General features: G+C 42.2%; 1 protein-coding gene across 1 annotated transcript; it reads right to left on the bottom strand.

Moving 5' to 3' along the window:
- Positions 1-3,059: 3,059 nt before the first annotated feature.
- Positions 3,060-12,370, bottom strand: wnt7ab (wingless-type MMTV integration site family, member 7Ab). Its single transcript, XM_088407673.1, has 4 exons — positions 12,023-12,370; positions 11,542-11,768; positions 8,014-8,285; positions 3,060-4,459 (listed from the first exon to the last, which is right to left on the bottom strand). Exons 1-4 carry the CDS (start codon positions 12,091-12,093, stop codon positions 3,977-3,979), a joined length of 1,053 nt encoding a protein of 350 aa, XP_088263799.1. The 5' UTR covers positions 12,094-12,370; the 3' UTR covers positions 3,060-3,976.
- Between the last annotated feature and the right edge of the window lie 1,755 nt (positions 12,371-14,125).

Here is a 14,125-nt window from a genome sequence, read left to right as displayed (position 1 = left end):
GCTCTGTTACTTGACAGCAGCGCATTCAAGATAAAGTAAGCAGCGAAATATTTTCAATCATCAAAGAGTACAGAGTGCTGATGTGTTAACCCAGGTGCTGTTAGTTGGATTCATTGGTTAACAGGATTGAAAATCATTTTTAAACAACACCATGTACAACGTTGAATAGTTAATACCAAGACAACTTCAGTACTGCCTATAGCTAGCAGCACACTATCAAAATGAATGATTGTAACGTGTTCACACTAAACGCAAACATGGCGAAAAAGTAGACCGTTTTGTCTTGCAGTCAATGTAGTTCGCGCCAAGGAGCGTCGGGTGACGCGAAGGATGCGTATGGAGCGACGTGAGGCATTACACGACGCCATATTCCGCCTCATTTCGGGTGTTGCAAGAAGTTAAAAAAAATTTAACTGTCACGCATCTCGTCACAGCAGCTTATGGGCAGGAATGCATCATGGCAGCGGGTTTGCGGAGCTTCCCCACACGGCCAGCTGAGCTTTCAGTACAAAAACAATCAAGCAAGAGCACTCACCTGGCTTGTAGAATGAGGGAGGGGGAACTTGGAAAAACTGGTATGTGCAGCATTTACTTCCTTTTTTAACACCTATTGAACTGTAGTTACTGTGACAAGATAGTAATAGTGCAGCATTGACAGCACAGTATCGGCCACTTCATTGCAATGTTGAATATATTTTTTTTCTGTCGGCCGAGTATTGCCGCAAAGCGAGGGACATGCAGCAAAAAAAAAAAAGAAAAAAAGAAGAAAGGTGCTGTAGGACAAACCATTGTCTCTGCTACATCCCAGAAAAGTGAAAGCTCTGAGCGGGGCTCTCCTTTCCCGATCCACTATAAAATGCACAACGTGCTCACACCCACCTCTCGCGTGAATATTTGAACAGGCTAAATGCCGGCAGTTAACACCGGCGACCGAAAGCCTACCGAATGATCGTAGAGAGGCGATATTTCGTATTCGGTCTGAACGCAGCATAAGGTGTAGAAACTTTTTTCTTCAAACAAGCCGCCGAATATGTAGTTCGATAACATAGGTGTTAAGTTTCTCATTTGGCATAGTTTTCGAGTGCACACACCCCTGAAATATAACTCTAGCGTTAAGTTGCAAACACACGAGTCCCAGTTAAACCATCAAAATAATGTCATCTTTGTAGCTTGTACGCACACCAAGTGAGAGCGAAATCTTTTGGAAGCTCTTATCCATCCATAACCCAGCCAATGAACCTGAACCCCTTATCCTGACTAAATTAAAGTACATTATTATAATTAAACCATTCCACAATAAACATTCTTTATGTTCATATTCATTCATTTTCATTCAAGCAATGGTGAGGACATACAAAAAAAAAAAAAAAAAAACTGATATAAGTAATGTGATGCAAGCAAAACTTTAACTTCACTCTTAACCTGAGCTGTTTGAGTAGATTCCTAACCTTACCCGGGCCTTTTGTATGAATATCATGAATGGCTTTTGTCAAAAGTGACAAGCCGTCGTTATTGTTTCCATCTGTCTCTCTCCGGGGCGGATTAGCGCTGGCAGCGACACATTATACGGCTAAAATACTCTAAATTAACCCGGGGAAATTGCTGAGAAATGCAACAAAGGTGAAACCTTTACATGCCCGTTTATCTGTCCAAGAAGATGAGCGGGAGCAGGTTTTCCATCAAGACCTTAAGTTCGTCTCTGTTCCACTCCCATGCCGATGAGAGTGGAATCTGTAACGACCGTGGGCTCCGGCATCGTTAACATTTCCCTGGCGCTTTGGCCAGCCTCTCTTGGAGACTGCCCCGCATTTTCTGCGCAGCGCTGAGGTTGTTGTAGCAACGAGTCGCTCAGAAGTGAATGAAGCAGATGTGCTAGTCATCTATCACCTGACAGCTCCCACTCCCCCAACTGAGCAAGCCATCACCGTGACAGTTGGCCAAACTTGTCTCATCAATTTCACCGGTAGCCTGTTATTAGAGCACAAACACTTCTTCTCCTCCGACATGTTCAACCACTTCCCAGTCTGCCGAATGGGCCCTCAATTAAGACTGAATAACTTTCGCCTCTCGCAGGACATCTCTTTCTTCCGTCTCCATTGTACACGCAGACATGGCAGGATGCGGTGATTTATCATCGTGGTGAAATCTGAGTGAGTGAGGAGGATTAATAATTAACTGCTGCGTCCATCCGAGATCTTAACTAATGATTGAAGCTCAATTGATCACTATTTAATGAGTAATTGGTGATGTTTGAGATGAAAATTGAATTGGTAGAAAATTGCAGGTAATCAATAGGGCTCTTCTTAAAGTAGGGTGCAGGATGTTTTCTTGGCCCTTTATGAAGAAGGGGGAAACTGTTATATTGAGTTGCATAGTCTATAAAAGGACTTTAAATACTGGTATAAGTATGAGTGGTTTACAATCTTTTTTTCCAGTGATCTACACCCTGGGAAATATTTTTTCAGTAAATTCCCACAAACCAGTGAAAAGCAAGCGAACAAACAAAAAACACACACCTAAAGCAGAGTGCTGTGCAATGCCTGTCTGGCTTATTCAACTTTGGAACTAAATCTGTAGTGGTATCTCTAGATGTATTCAATTCAGCAAAGAAGATAGCTCATGTAAGGTCATCTGTTTTATTTCTGGCTGGACAACTTACTGACGACTTAAAGGCATGCAACGTTTGGGAAAGAGGTCACTATAACGCGATATAGACATAAGTTGCTTCATGTTCCAATTAATTCGCTGTTAATTAGAAGAAGAAAATTGTACTGTTCCTCTCACTTCATGAAAAAAAAACAAATTAGATTTGCTGCTACCTTCAGAAACCCCGTCAAAGTTTCACATACACCTGGAGTGCTTTCATAAGAAGAACCTCCATTTGTGAACCACTGCTATAACATGAGACTGATATTACCATATTCTTATTATTTCAGTCCAGCGCATGGCAACATTGACTTGAAGCTAAAATTTGATGGTAAGATTATTACACGGCTTGAAAGCAAAGCATGTCATCGGGAAAGTGGTAGTCAAAGGAAGCAAAAATGAAATCATGCCTCTTGGTGTTATTATGTTCCTGTATTCCATCAGTAGTCGATCTGAAATGCAGTAAACAACATACACACAGAAACAGCTTCTATAACTCACGCTACGCAACCATGGCAGTGACAAAAGGGGGCAAAATTACATAGATCAGCTTTTTACAGACAGGTGTCCGAGCTTAATGTTGGATATTATGCGACAGATATAAATAACACATCCATACAAAAATAGGCTCTTACAAAATATACTCTATGAACCAGTATTTACCAAAAGTGGAAAATGTGCCCGTGTTTTGGAAGCTCCAACCAAACAAACAAAACAAAACAAAACCTAAAACCAAACAAAAAACACACAACAAAAAACACAAAACAAAACAAAACAAAAACGGGATTCCCGGGACTAGCAGCAAACACAGGGAAGACAGAAGTGGGTCACAAGTTAATATGACTGACTGATCCCAGGTGGATTCATTTCCAGTGTGTTAACAGTTTCTGTTCCTTTTATTCACCTAAGCCCTCCCAACATTTAGTTATTTGTGGACCCATAACGGACAAAATCAGTAGTTCTTATGCAATAAATTAATATTAATCATCTCCATTCTATAAAACACAGTATGTTAAATACTCCACATGGCTGCGTGAAAGACAGCGGTGTGCTCGGCTCAGCCATCACGAGCGTCGTATCCCATTACCTGTCGCCACTTAGTGTCCGTGTAGCTTCAAGTTTTTGTGCTTCACTTGCACACAATATGTGTACGCAATGTGCGTTTTTCCCGCCCCCTTGACAGCTTTGCGCCACTCCGCACCTCAAAAAAACCCAATGGCCGCAGCCCAGTGGCAGCTCTTTGTGCAGCAACAAGATCCATTAAGTGCACCGAAATGAAAAGACGCACGTCCGCCGCCACATGCACGCCAGCGCCCTCCAATAATTATTCTCATTTGCACGTGTACACCTCTGTCCTCTCGCTGCACGTGTTGCACTTCACGTAGCAGCACCACAAGAACTTGCAGTTGCACTGCCACACTCTGGAGTACTGGTGCGTGTTGTAGCCGCGGCCGCAGCACATCAAGTCGCAGCCGCTGATGTGTTGCATCATAGTCTTGTTGCACACCCGCCCTTGCGTTCCCAGGCTGCCCGTCACCGTGTCCGCCTCGCAGTAGTTAGGCGACTTGTCGATGTACACCAGGTCTGTATCCATGGGCTTCCGGTAAGAATATGGCTTCTTGATCTTCAGGAATTTAGGACGCTTGTTGCGGCTGGCTTTGACCGGTTCCACGTGCACAGCGTGGGCATATTTCTCCTTGAGAATGTAGCCAAGCTCGCGGAACTTGGGAAGTGTAGTCCAGCAGGTTTTGGTGGTGCAGGAGCCCGACACTCCATGACACTTGCATTCCAGCCGCATGTTCTTCTCCAGGACCTGGGAACACAGAAACTGCTTAGCAACCAAGACAATACCACCATAAAAACTAGGGTAGTCGGCTTTACCCACACACACACACGCACACACACGCACACACACACACACACACACGCACACGAGAGAACAAACAAATGTTGTTAGATTTTTTAAATGATTAAAACTAAAATTGGGATGCTAACTTCAAAATTGCAGTTTGTTTATTTTCTAGTTCTGGTAGATTGTTTTCTCCACAGGGATGAATGAAGAGAAAACATATTGTTGTAAATAAGTATGCAAGCTTGCAAGTATGTAGGTAAGTATATAAGTTTGAATGTTTTATCTTAGATTTCAAAATTTATAACGATTCAATCTGAGTGTTTCATTTATATACTTAACAGATCTTTTCATATACTTAACAGATTTTTTTAAAGAAAATATGGAACCTACATGTAAAAAAAAAAACACAACGACTTGACATGATAACGAAGGATAGAGATCGGTTTTGGATTCTGCACCAAAAATCAGTTAAAAACAGTCGACAGACCTAACTCAACAAAAATAATGTTTCTCAGGATTTTCAAACAGAATTATGAATCGTCCATGACAGGGGTCCCCAATCATTTTGTCACCACGGACAACGGTCAACACCTGAGATTTCTATTGTGGATCAGGGTCGTCGCCGTTTCCGCTCATCTGGTTCAGTAAAAATAACAGAGAGATTCCGTCCTGTGTCACTTTGTGATTCCTTTTTGTCTTTTTGGCTATTTCAATTAGGACTTTTGGTATTGCCGTTTAAAAGCTGTAGGCTCGTCACCTGTCTCTTGACATGTCTGTTTCTTACTTATTTAACTTAATTGTGAGTGATATTTTGGCGCTCAAGTGACCGAAATAAATCCTAGACAAGATTTTTCAAAATGAAATAGCTTTCAGACTGGAATATACATAAAATGGAAATAGTTCATTTGTTCTTTTCTTTCTAAACGTTAGAATAGCTTCTACACAGAAAGACAGACAACAAGCAGCAAATGAGTGTGACTCTGATGAAATGAAAAGATAATACACCAAATAAAGGCTGTCGGTGTCTCTCCAATATAAAACATAACAACTCAGGTAAGTTACTCAGGTAAGTCCCATCTGCAAGAATTATAGTATATTTAAAAAAAAAAAACTACACAAATTACATTGATTAAATCAATTATTTAAATGAAACAAATGCTATTCATATCAATATAAAATGTTAATTAGATGCAAACGAGTGTGCAAAACCTTTGCATATGCTAATATATGCCACTGGAAAATACCTGCCACAAACGAAAATGCTAATGAGCTAAACACAGACAAGGCAGCACTGTATAACATGCTCAAAATATGAACTAACATTAGCTAGCGCTTTATCCACAGCTCCAAGTTGTTGGATCAACAAACAAACTACTTTTGGGCATATTAAGATTCAAGAGTTTTACTGTCATATGTAAAATATTGTCATAATACAAGAAAGAATTGTCATATTACAAAGAAATTATTTTTCTGTTCACTTCCACGTCACAAATGACAACATTCTTACAAATTAAGTGCAACTTACACTTGTGGGCCAGATTTCATGACAGTGGCTGCTCTGAACCTAAGCAATGCGGTCTTTCCACACAAAAAAATGTAATATCAAAAGTGGACAGAGGCGGCGTCAGCAAACAAAAATCAAGCCAAACAAATCAGTTTTTTAACATCATTATTTCCGGTGTGGCCCCCTGCAGGCCTGTACCGGTTGATCCACGGACCGGTACCGGGCCTCGGACCGGCGGTTGAGGACTTCTGGTCTATAACACAGGTGTCAAACTCAAGGCACAGGGGCCACATCTGGCTTGCCACAACATTTTATGTGACTTGCGAAAGAAAATCATGTGTGTCACTGTTCATGATTTCCGCTGAAATATTTACAAAAATGCACATTACATGAATTAAATGAATACTAACGTTGCTATTGCAAGCATTGGTTCCTTCGCCAACTCCTTTTTTTTAAACAAGAACTTGTATAACTTGAACAAATGCTTATCCTTGACATCTGATTTCAAAACCAATGAAGGAATCCCTAAATTTGTTAAGTATATGTAACAGTACAGCGATCCAATGAAATGTCTCATAACAACCCATGACTCCACTGTGACTCGCCGCGACCACAATGATTTGGCCACCCCTAGTCGATAACGAGCAAGTCAGTGACAACATGACAAGCGAAGCGCGTACAGTTGGAGATGAAAAGGAAGCCCATCATATTGGTGCATTATAGCGTACACGCAGAAGCCAAAATAAAGTATCAGATGTCAGCCCCTGTGTGTGTAGTCACCACACAACACACAAATGTCAAGAGTGAGCATTGGAGGCGCAGAGTGACTGGGATTACTTCTAAAGCCCGGCCTGATGACAATGAAGAGCGCGATTGGCGGGAATAGGGTTTTTCTCAACGAAGTGAAATGTGAGTTTCATCGAGTGATGTGAATTTTGTGTTTGACGTGGCATATCAATGTTGTTTGCATGCAAGCGCTCGGTAACTTCAAAACTCAAAAGTACTTCGTGAAGTTGTCGGCTTCAGCCGCCTTAATCCATCAGTTGTTGTGTGACTAAAACTTGTGACAGCCTTTGTCCGGATGATTGGACCAAGGGAGCTCCTGCTCAGCGTCACTGCCTTTGATTAGCATAAATAAAGGAGGGGGGGTCGCTATCAAAACAGAGAGTCCCTTTATTGGCAAAAAGAACAAAAACTGCTGCTCAACGTTTCCTGGAAGACAAATTTGCTGTCCAGAAAAGCCAATTTGGATTCAGGGTCCTGACGGGCGCATAGAAAACAATCCGCTCAAGGCAATTGTGCGCGAGGGCTTTCAGACGGCGAAGGCGATGTGCGTGGCGGTTGTGGGAATCCAGCATCTCTGGCATAGCCAAAGGAAGAAGGGGATATGAGTTAACTTGGCCAGAGCTACTTTTTATTCTCCATCAGGTCCTCCGTGGCTGTTTGGCACGTCAATCCACTCGGTCTTTAACCTCTTAAGACCGAATGGAGTCTCATTGTCACCCTGTGCCGGCCTGCTGAAAAGAGCAGGGGAACACTATGTTTGTCCTCTTTGTATCCTGTCGCACAATTGTTGTCTGTCTTGGTGCTCTGCAAATTCTGTTTGCTCCTCGCAGAAAATGTAAGTGCATCATTATTTTAGTCACGTCTACGAACAAGGATCAACCAATGGCACTGAATTAAATTACACCCATTGACTGAAAGTGAATTGAAAGAGACCATTGAATATCACTCATCGCTGTAGTTCTGGAATGCATGAAAAGCAAAGAGCAGCAGATTTATCATATTTGAGCTTAATTAGAAATAAAGAGAGTACTGGCGAGGCACCTAAATTACGGACAGGCATCTGGGTTGCAATCAATCCTTCCCAGTTTGACAGTTTTTTGCCCCAAAAGCCAATGTCATTCCGTTGCTCCGCTTTGGCGACGCTCACCTCCACCAATACTCGGCAGAGCTTTCCAAGTCGCTGTGATTATGCAGAGCAATAATTTTGAAGAGGGGTGCAGCTTACCTTGCGCCCCACCTCGTTGTTATGAAGGTTCATGAGCGTCCTTGCGTTCTGTTTGACCTCCCGAGCATCAATGAACACTTTGGAAAAGCCCAGGCCGTAGCTGATGTCCGCAGAGCAGCCTCCCCACTTCCATCCTTGGTCACGGCTGTAGAAACCCTGCTTCTCTTTGTCGCAGCTGCAGTCACTCAGGTTACCCTGCGTACAGGCGGCGGTGATGGCGTGGGCCACCCCGGCTGCGATGATGGCGTATGTAAAGGCCGCTTCTTTACTCCCTTAACAAAGCACAAAAGTAAATGCATCAGAGTAAGGAATCTATGTTTTTTAATGTTGATTCTGCTCCCTGGGTCCTTTTAGTGTAGATCACCTTGGAGTAAATGCAACAGAGTAAAGGGGAAGTCAATACCAATTTTTTTTATTTTACAGTAATATGTAACTGTGTTGTCATTTTTCAGTCAAATGGCAAACCGGCCCTTGGGATAGATCAAAACAGTTGGATTTTGCAATAATTCATATTCTATTGACTCAATATCAATCAGAGTATTGTGTTTCAACTAGTGGCACCACATAGAGCAATATTATTAGGAAAGAAAATAGAGTCGACATCCCCTTTAAGCCTATTTTATATTGACTTCCTAAAGCTTGAGAAACAGACATCTGGTGTCTTTGAAATACTGTACATATTAGAGTTTATTTCATTAATAACTGGAGTTTGGGACGATATGTTTTAAATGTCCAGTCAATTTCCAGCAGAAGGAAAAGGAACGGACAAAAACATGGTCGGAAAGGGAAAGTCAAGCCAATCAATGTGCATTGTATGCCTACTTGCGCTTGTTTGTGCGGTTTTCCTATATGTAAGACGTCAAAAATTAAATTCAGAGGACTATCACATAAAGTCTCATGAAATTGCACCTTGAAATACACGTTTCAGTGCGCATCAATGTATCTAACCACCGATATCGTTGACCACTAAGGCAGATGACAGTGAAAAAAAGCTACTGATTATTGTCGAATGATTACAATTTCTTTTCAGCCTCAAATTACTAGACGTTAGTTTTAAAAGAATGATACGAGATTACCAATTAACAGTACGTTCGTTGACATCATCGCCTCAGTGACATATTACTGAAGGGCTACAGTGTTTTGAAATCTGACCTGGGACCCGTCCTGCCCGTGAACCAAAATGGCTGCTGGCAGTTTAGTCAACAAAGCAGCATGAATAAGAGGGCTGTCAGGAATGGGAACAGCTATTGATCCATTCAGAAATGGCACATTCTGTGTAAACTCATATGACACAAGCATCTCCGTCCTTGCGTTATCTCCACCGAGTCAAGTGAGAAAAATCATTTACACACGCGGAAATATTGACAATTAACTAAAGGTTAATCCGACAGAGTATGACAATATCATTTTTGGGTCAAATATGAAAGGCTGCAAAGAGAAGGAGTCCTTAAAAAATTGCTTCAATGGGAAATTAAAAATATGAGTCTTTGAATGTCTGAAATGCTAACCGGAACCAGAAGATTATATCCGTCAGCGTTTGTATAAACAAGCTCCTTTTGTCGCTGTTTGTTCATATCATCACTTTCTTGGTGGCCCCCTGCAACTGAGTTCATCTGAAGCACCACATACAGCTGGCATGTCTTGGCTGTGTGCCTTTTCTCTCTTTGAAAGAAAGAGAGAGAAAAAAAAACAAAAAACAACCTCATATCGAGGCATAAATTATGTTGACATTTTTACAGACGAAATGGGCTCCAGGCCAAAAAACAAGGTGTGCCGGTGCACTCAGTCACATCTGAGTGCAGCGCTGTTCATTTTTTTCTCTGCAATTCTTGCGCCCGAGTCTTCCAAAAGGAGCACTTCATAAGATTGTACTGAGTGATGGAAGATATTTTGAAGGGTCAACTAAATTCTAGCATTGAAGAAGTCCCGTTTCTTTCTACTTACACCTCTTGTCAAGAAGGTCACTCTCAAGCCTTTAGGAGCCAATCATAGCAAAGGGATGCACCTTGCAGTCGCCGCACTCCCCAAGAGAACAATTGCAAACCGCACAGCCTTGCTAGGCAGTGCGCCAACAATGGCATCCATTTGCAAGTACTTGGCTTCTGGGCTAATCTGATCGGTGAAACCAATTAGCTATGCCTGTCCAAGCCGCGGCCGCGATGCCAACAGCGACATTCTTAATGGGCCAAAACAACTCATTCATAAAAGGACAGCTTGTCAAACGCCACTGACAGCATGACCGGGATAAGCTTTTCTTTCCAGTGGGAGGAGGCAAGATGGCGTCACACAGCTGGTGCAAGCCGAGACGCATTGTGCAAAAACTGATCTAAAGTTTTTGTTTCATTGCAGTTGCGCAATATTTTTACATTCACTTTCTAGCGAGGCACATAACTGTAGGGAACTTGAGCTACAATAAATTGGAAACAAGCGGCGTACTCATAAAGACGACAGCAATTATCCAATCTGTGTTGGACACATCCGCCTCGACAAGTTTCTCCAATATGGTACTTTCCTCACTGTAACTTATACCCGTGGTAACATCTACGTCCCTTACAGTGGGAGCTACAGCACCCATCAGTAAACGGGATAAAGACCACTGAAACTGTGTCTCGTGAGACTCTGCCTGGGATGAAAAGAAAGCCTGCGACTATTCACAAAAGCTTTGTTACAGTGTTGGCTCCAAGAACCTCTTATATATGCTGGGTAAAAAGTCTGGAGTAGAGAAAAACAACACACACACACACACACACACACACAAATTGGATCATTCTGGTCAAACTGATCCATTTTCTGCGTCGTTCATCTCCCCCCTAGTGAATTCATCATTTTGGGGGTTTTCGTTTCACCCATAAAGTTATGTAAATGACCAAGCCAAAAAATTACCACCAAAATTGACTTGATTTGTGGGATATTCATTTGACACAATTTTAGCAGTAAAATTTATAATCCCAAAAGTCATTACAACACAACCTAAATAGTTGCCATGTTTGGATCAGAAATGCCAAAAAGAAATATAATCATACCTAATAAATGGATGACTAACCCAAAGAGTTGGGTCCAATTCAGCCAAGTGGGCTCCTTTCTTTTTTGAAGTCCCTTTATTTTTGACCCCAATCGTGTTAGTGTTCCTAAGCAAGCAAAGCTTTTGTGTCCTAAATTGTTAATGGCCCTTCCGTTCTATTTTAACAATTGAGAGGAGAAACAAGAATGAATTAAACCACAAAAATAATTGTACATTTTTGTGGTAGAGATAAATTCACAAGGATATTTCTAAAGGTTGGTTGCACAGATCAAGAGCACGATTCACAAACTGCATCTTGGTGGCATTCGCTTCAATTTGTAACATTATTCACTTTCATCGAGAGACATTTTAAACATAATTTGTTTACACTTCAATCCGATAATGTGCATGCACACACTCGCAAGGAAAACAACTTTTACGCAAGCGGCGCGTAATTGCGCACGGAAGAGAGGACTCTCTTTTGTAACCTACTTATTCTGAACAAACATAAACAGACAGCAACATACCCACTTTCAACTCTTTTCCGAAGACGGTCCTCTCGCCCAGGGCCGAGCAGTTCCATCGGCCGTTTTTGAATTGGAACTGACACTCGTTGATGCCCATTTGCGCGCCCTCTCCGATGACGATAATGGCATCGGGACGACTCTGGCAAATAATCCGCTGTCTCGGGGCCAAACCGGGAATTTTGTTACAGATTATGCTCGCTCCAAGGGCCACCACCGACGAAAAGCCGCTGTCGAGGGAAAAAAAGGAGAGGGATTGGGTTGAGACGCCTTAGTTTGAAGGAAGTTAAGCGGCAGGTGCGTAAATAAGACTTCAAATAGTTTCAAATATTGCATACTGCTTAACGGGTGAGGGGAACGCCATTACTTTTTCAATATTTTAAACAGTTGCTCATTCAGGTTAATTGCGAGAAAGTGGCACAACGCAGTGCTTTTGAAAACGCACAGGTGGTAACCGGTAAAAAAAAAAAAAAGCGCAGCTCACCCAATTTTCAGGTAAACAATTCCCAGACAAAGTAAAACTCTTAAAATCCAGCGTCGAGTTCTCCGACTCATTGCGACCTCGCTGTCATGCAATGACTTGCTGGAGTGAGGAGAGGGGGACTCGATTCACTTAAGTCTTCGCTCGATCACGGCACAGGTAACTCCACAGGGAAGTCCACAAGCGGGGAAAGCATCGCCCAAATAAAAAGAAAAAATACAACAAAAGAAAGAAAGAAAGAAAAAGGAGCCCAAATCCTTTTAGGTGGCTCCCTTGTCGTCGAGCCCTGTTGTCATTGCGACGATGATGATGTCACCACAGGTAAACCTCAGGTGGGAAATAAGTGTGACGGTCTATTTCTCACAGCTCCTGTGCTACCAGCAGGTCTCTGCTTTTTATCGCGCTCATCTCTGTGGGCGTGGCCGCTGGGGACTTGGATGGGGCCCCACGGAAGAATCTCTCTCTCTCTCTCTCTCTCTCTCTCTCTCTCTCTCTCTCTCTCGCTCTCTCTCTCCCTCCCTCTCATTCCTTAACACATATTCTTTTGAAACAGATACAGTAAATGATAAAACATACTGTATAAGATAAGAAATAAGCAATAAGCACGTAAATGATATATATTGTGCCATTGTATTATGCAATTTATCACTGGACTTAAATACTGCTTCAATTCGAGTATTATGCTATCAATGCCTACGACGCGCAACTCAATCATTGTAGACTTACAAATGTCACACGACCAAACACAGAAAAGAGATGAGCTGTGATGGACGTCACCTGAGCAGTAGTCATCAGCTGTGTTGTAATTTTCAGGTGACGACAAGGAAAGATGCGATGGATAAAAACGGGTGGATATTGCTGCTTAATTCAAATTCCACAAACACAATATTCATCAGAATGCTTTGTTTAGACAAACGGGGTTGCATAGAACTCCCCGTGCTGTGCAAGGAAATAAATATAGGAGCAAAGTTGGATATGGAGAGTCAATTATTTGTCATGTCAGGTTTCATCATACACATCGATTTCCCAATTGAATTGCTGCTGAGAAAATTGTAACAATCTTATTTTTCTCCAAAAAATCTCGACCACTTGCACCGTGCCCATAATCAAAATGTAAAAATCAACACTAGCTGCAATTCAAGGTTCTTTTGTTCTTTCATGTGTAATATCAAAAAGAAGACAGAATCTTAAATCCCTCGTTTACACAACTGTGTGATTCTTCATTTCCTTAATAATGGAATCAATGGAGCGTTTTGATGATTTGTGAGTTATAATTATTTTTTTCTGGCTCTCGTTCTCCACTGCAGTAGTTGGTCAAACGTTTACTGGAGTACAACAGTGTCTGCTAACTCCTCGGCTCACAGGGCAGTAGGCAGCAAACACTCTGAACTGGTTGCCAGCCAATTGCAGGGTACATACAGTAAGGGACAAACAACCAATCACACTCCTCATCACAGCTAAAGACAATTTAGAGCGTCCGGTATACCTACCGAGCATGTTTTGGAATGTGGGAGGAAGTAGGCGTGGGAGAGCCCACACAGGCATGGGGACAACATACAAACTCCTCACAGGAAGGCTGGAGCTTGCTGAACTCTGAACTGAACTTGGGACCTTCGACCTATGAGGTGGACGTGCTAGCCACTCTTCCACCGAGCCGCCCCATAAGCTCCTTTTCCTTCTCATTTTTATTGTGCTCATTCAATTATGACATGCTTAATGCCAGCATACAGCAAACAACTTTCTCTCCCAGTCATCTATTTGTTTCTTGCAACAGTGTGAACTTCACGTCGCTTCGTAGTTGGATATCTGTTGGTTTTACACCACAGTCAGGGAGTCCGTGACTAGGCCGACCTTTGCATTGATGACACAGATTCGAAATGACTGTATGCTTAACATTTAACGCTTTAATATGCTTTACTGTCGTGGTCACATGCTGCTCTCTTACAAATGATAGTCTCAATTTCACTTGTAAAATTGGCTGTTTTTTGACACTTCACGCCTGCAGGATTCGAAGTATTTAGTAATCAACTGACTTTATTCTTTTTTCTGGGGTGCGGGATGTGGGGTTGAGTGTGGGGTGGGGGTTTTGGTGACGAATATTGCATT

The sequence above is a fragment of the Hippichthys cyanospilos genome, chromosome 2 (genome assembly GCF_059441005.1).
Source record: "Hippichthys cyanospilos isolate Australia breed blue-spotted pipefish chromosome 2, RoL_Hcya_1.0, whole genome shotgun sequence".
Classification (NCBI taxonomy): Eukaryota; Metazoa; Chordata; class Actinopteri; order Syngnathiformes; family Syngnathidae; genus Hippichthys; species Hippichthys cyanospilos.
This window is presented reverse-complemented; position numbering and strand designations above follow the sequence as displayed.

What these genes read in the sequence shown, in the direction of transcription:
- wnt7ab (XM_088407673.1), bottom strand. Translation starts at nt 12,093, where the DNA reads ATGAGTCGGAGAACTCGACGCTGGATTTTAAGAGTTTTACTTTGTCTG. An exon ending in ATTGTTTACCTGAAAATTGG is followed by an intron (nt 11,769 to 12,022) that starts GTGAGCTGCGCT and finishes TTCCCTCGACAG; the next exon opens with CGGCTTTTCGTCGGTGGTGG. An exon ending in CGGAAAAGAGTTGAAAGTGG is followed by an intron (nt 8,286 to 11,541) that starts GTATGTTGCTGT and finishes TGCTTTGTTAAG; the next exon opens with GGAGTAAAGAAGCGGCCTTT.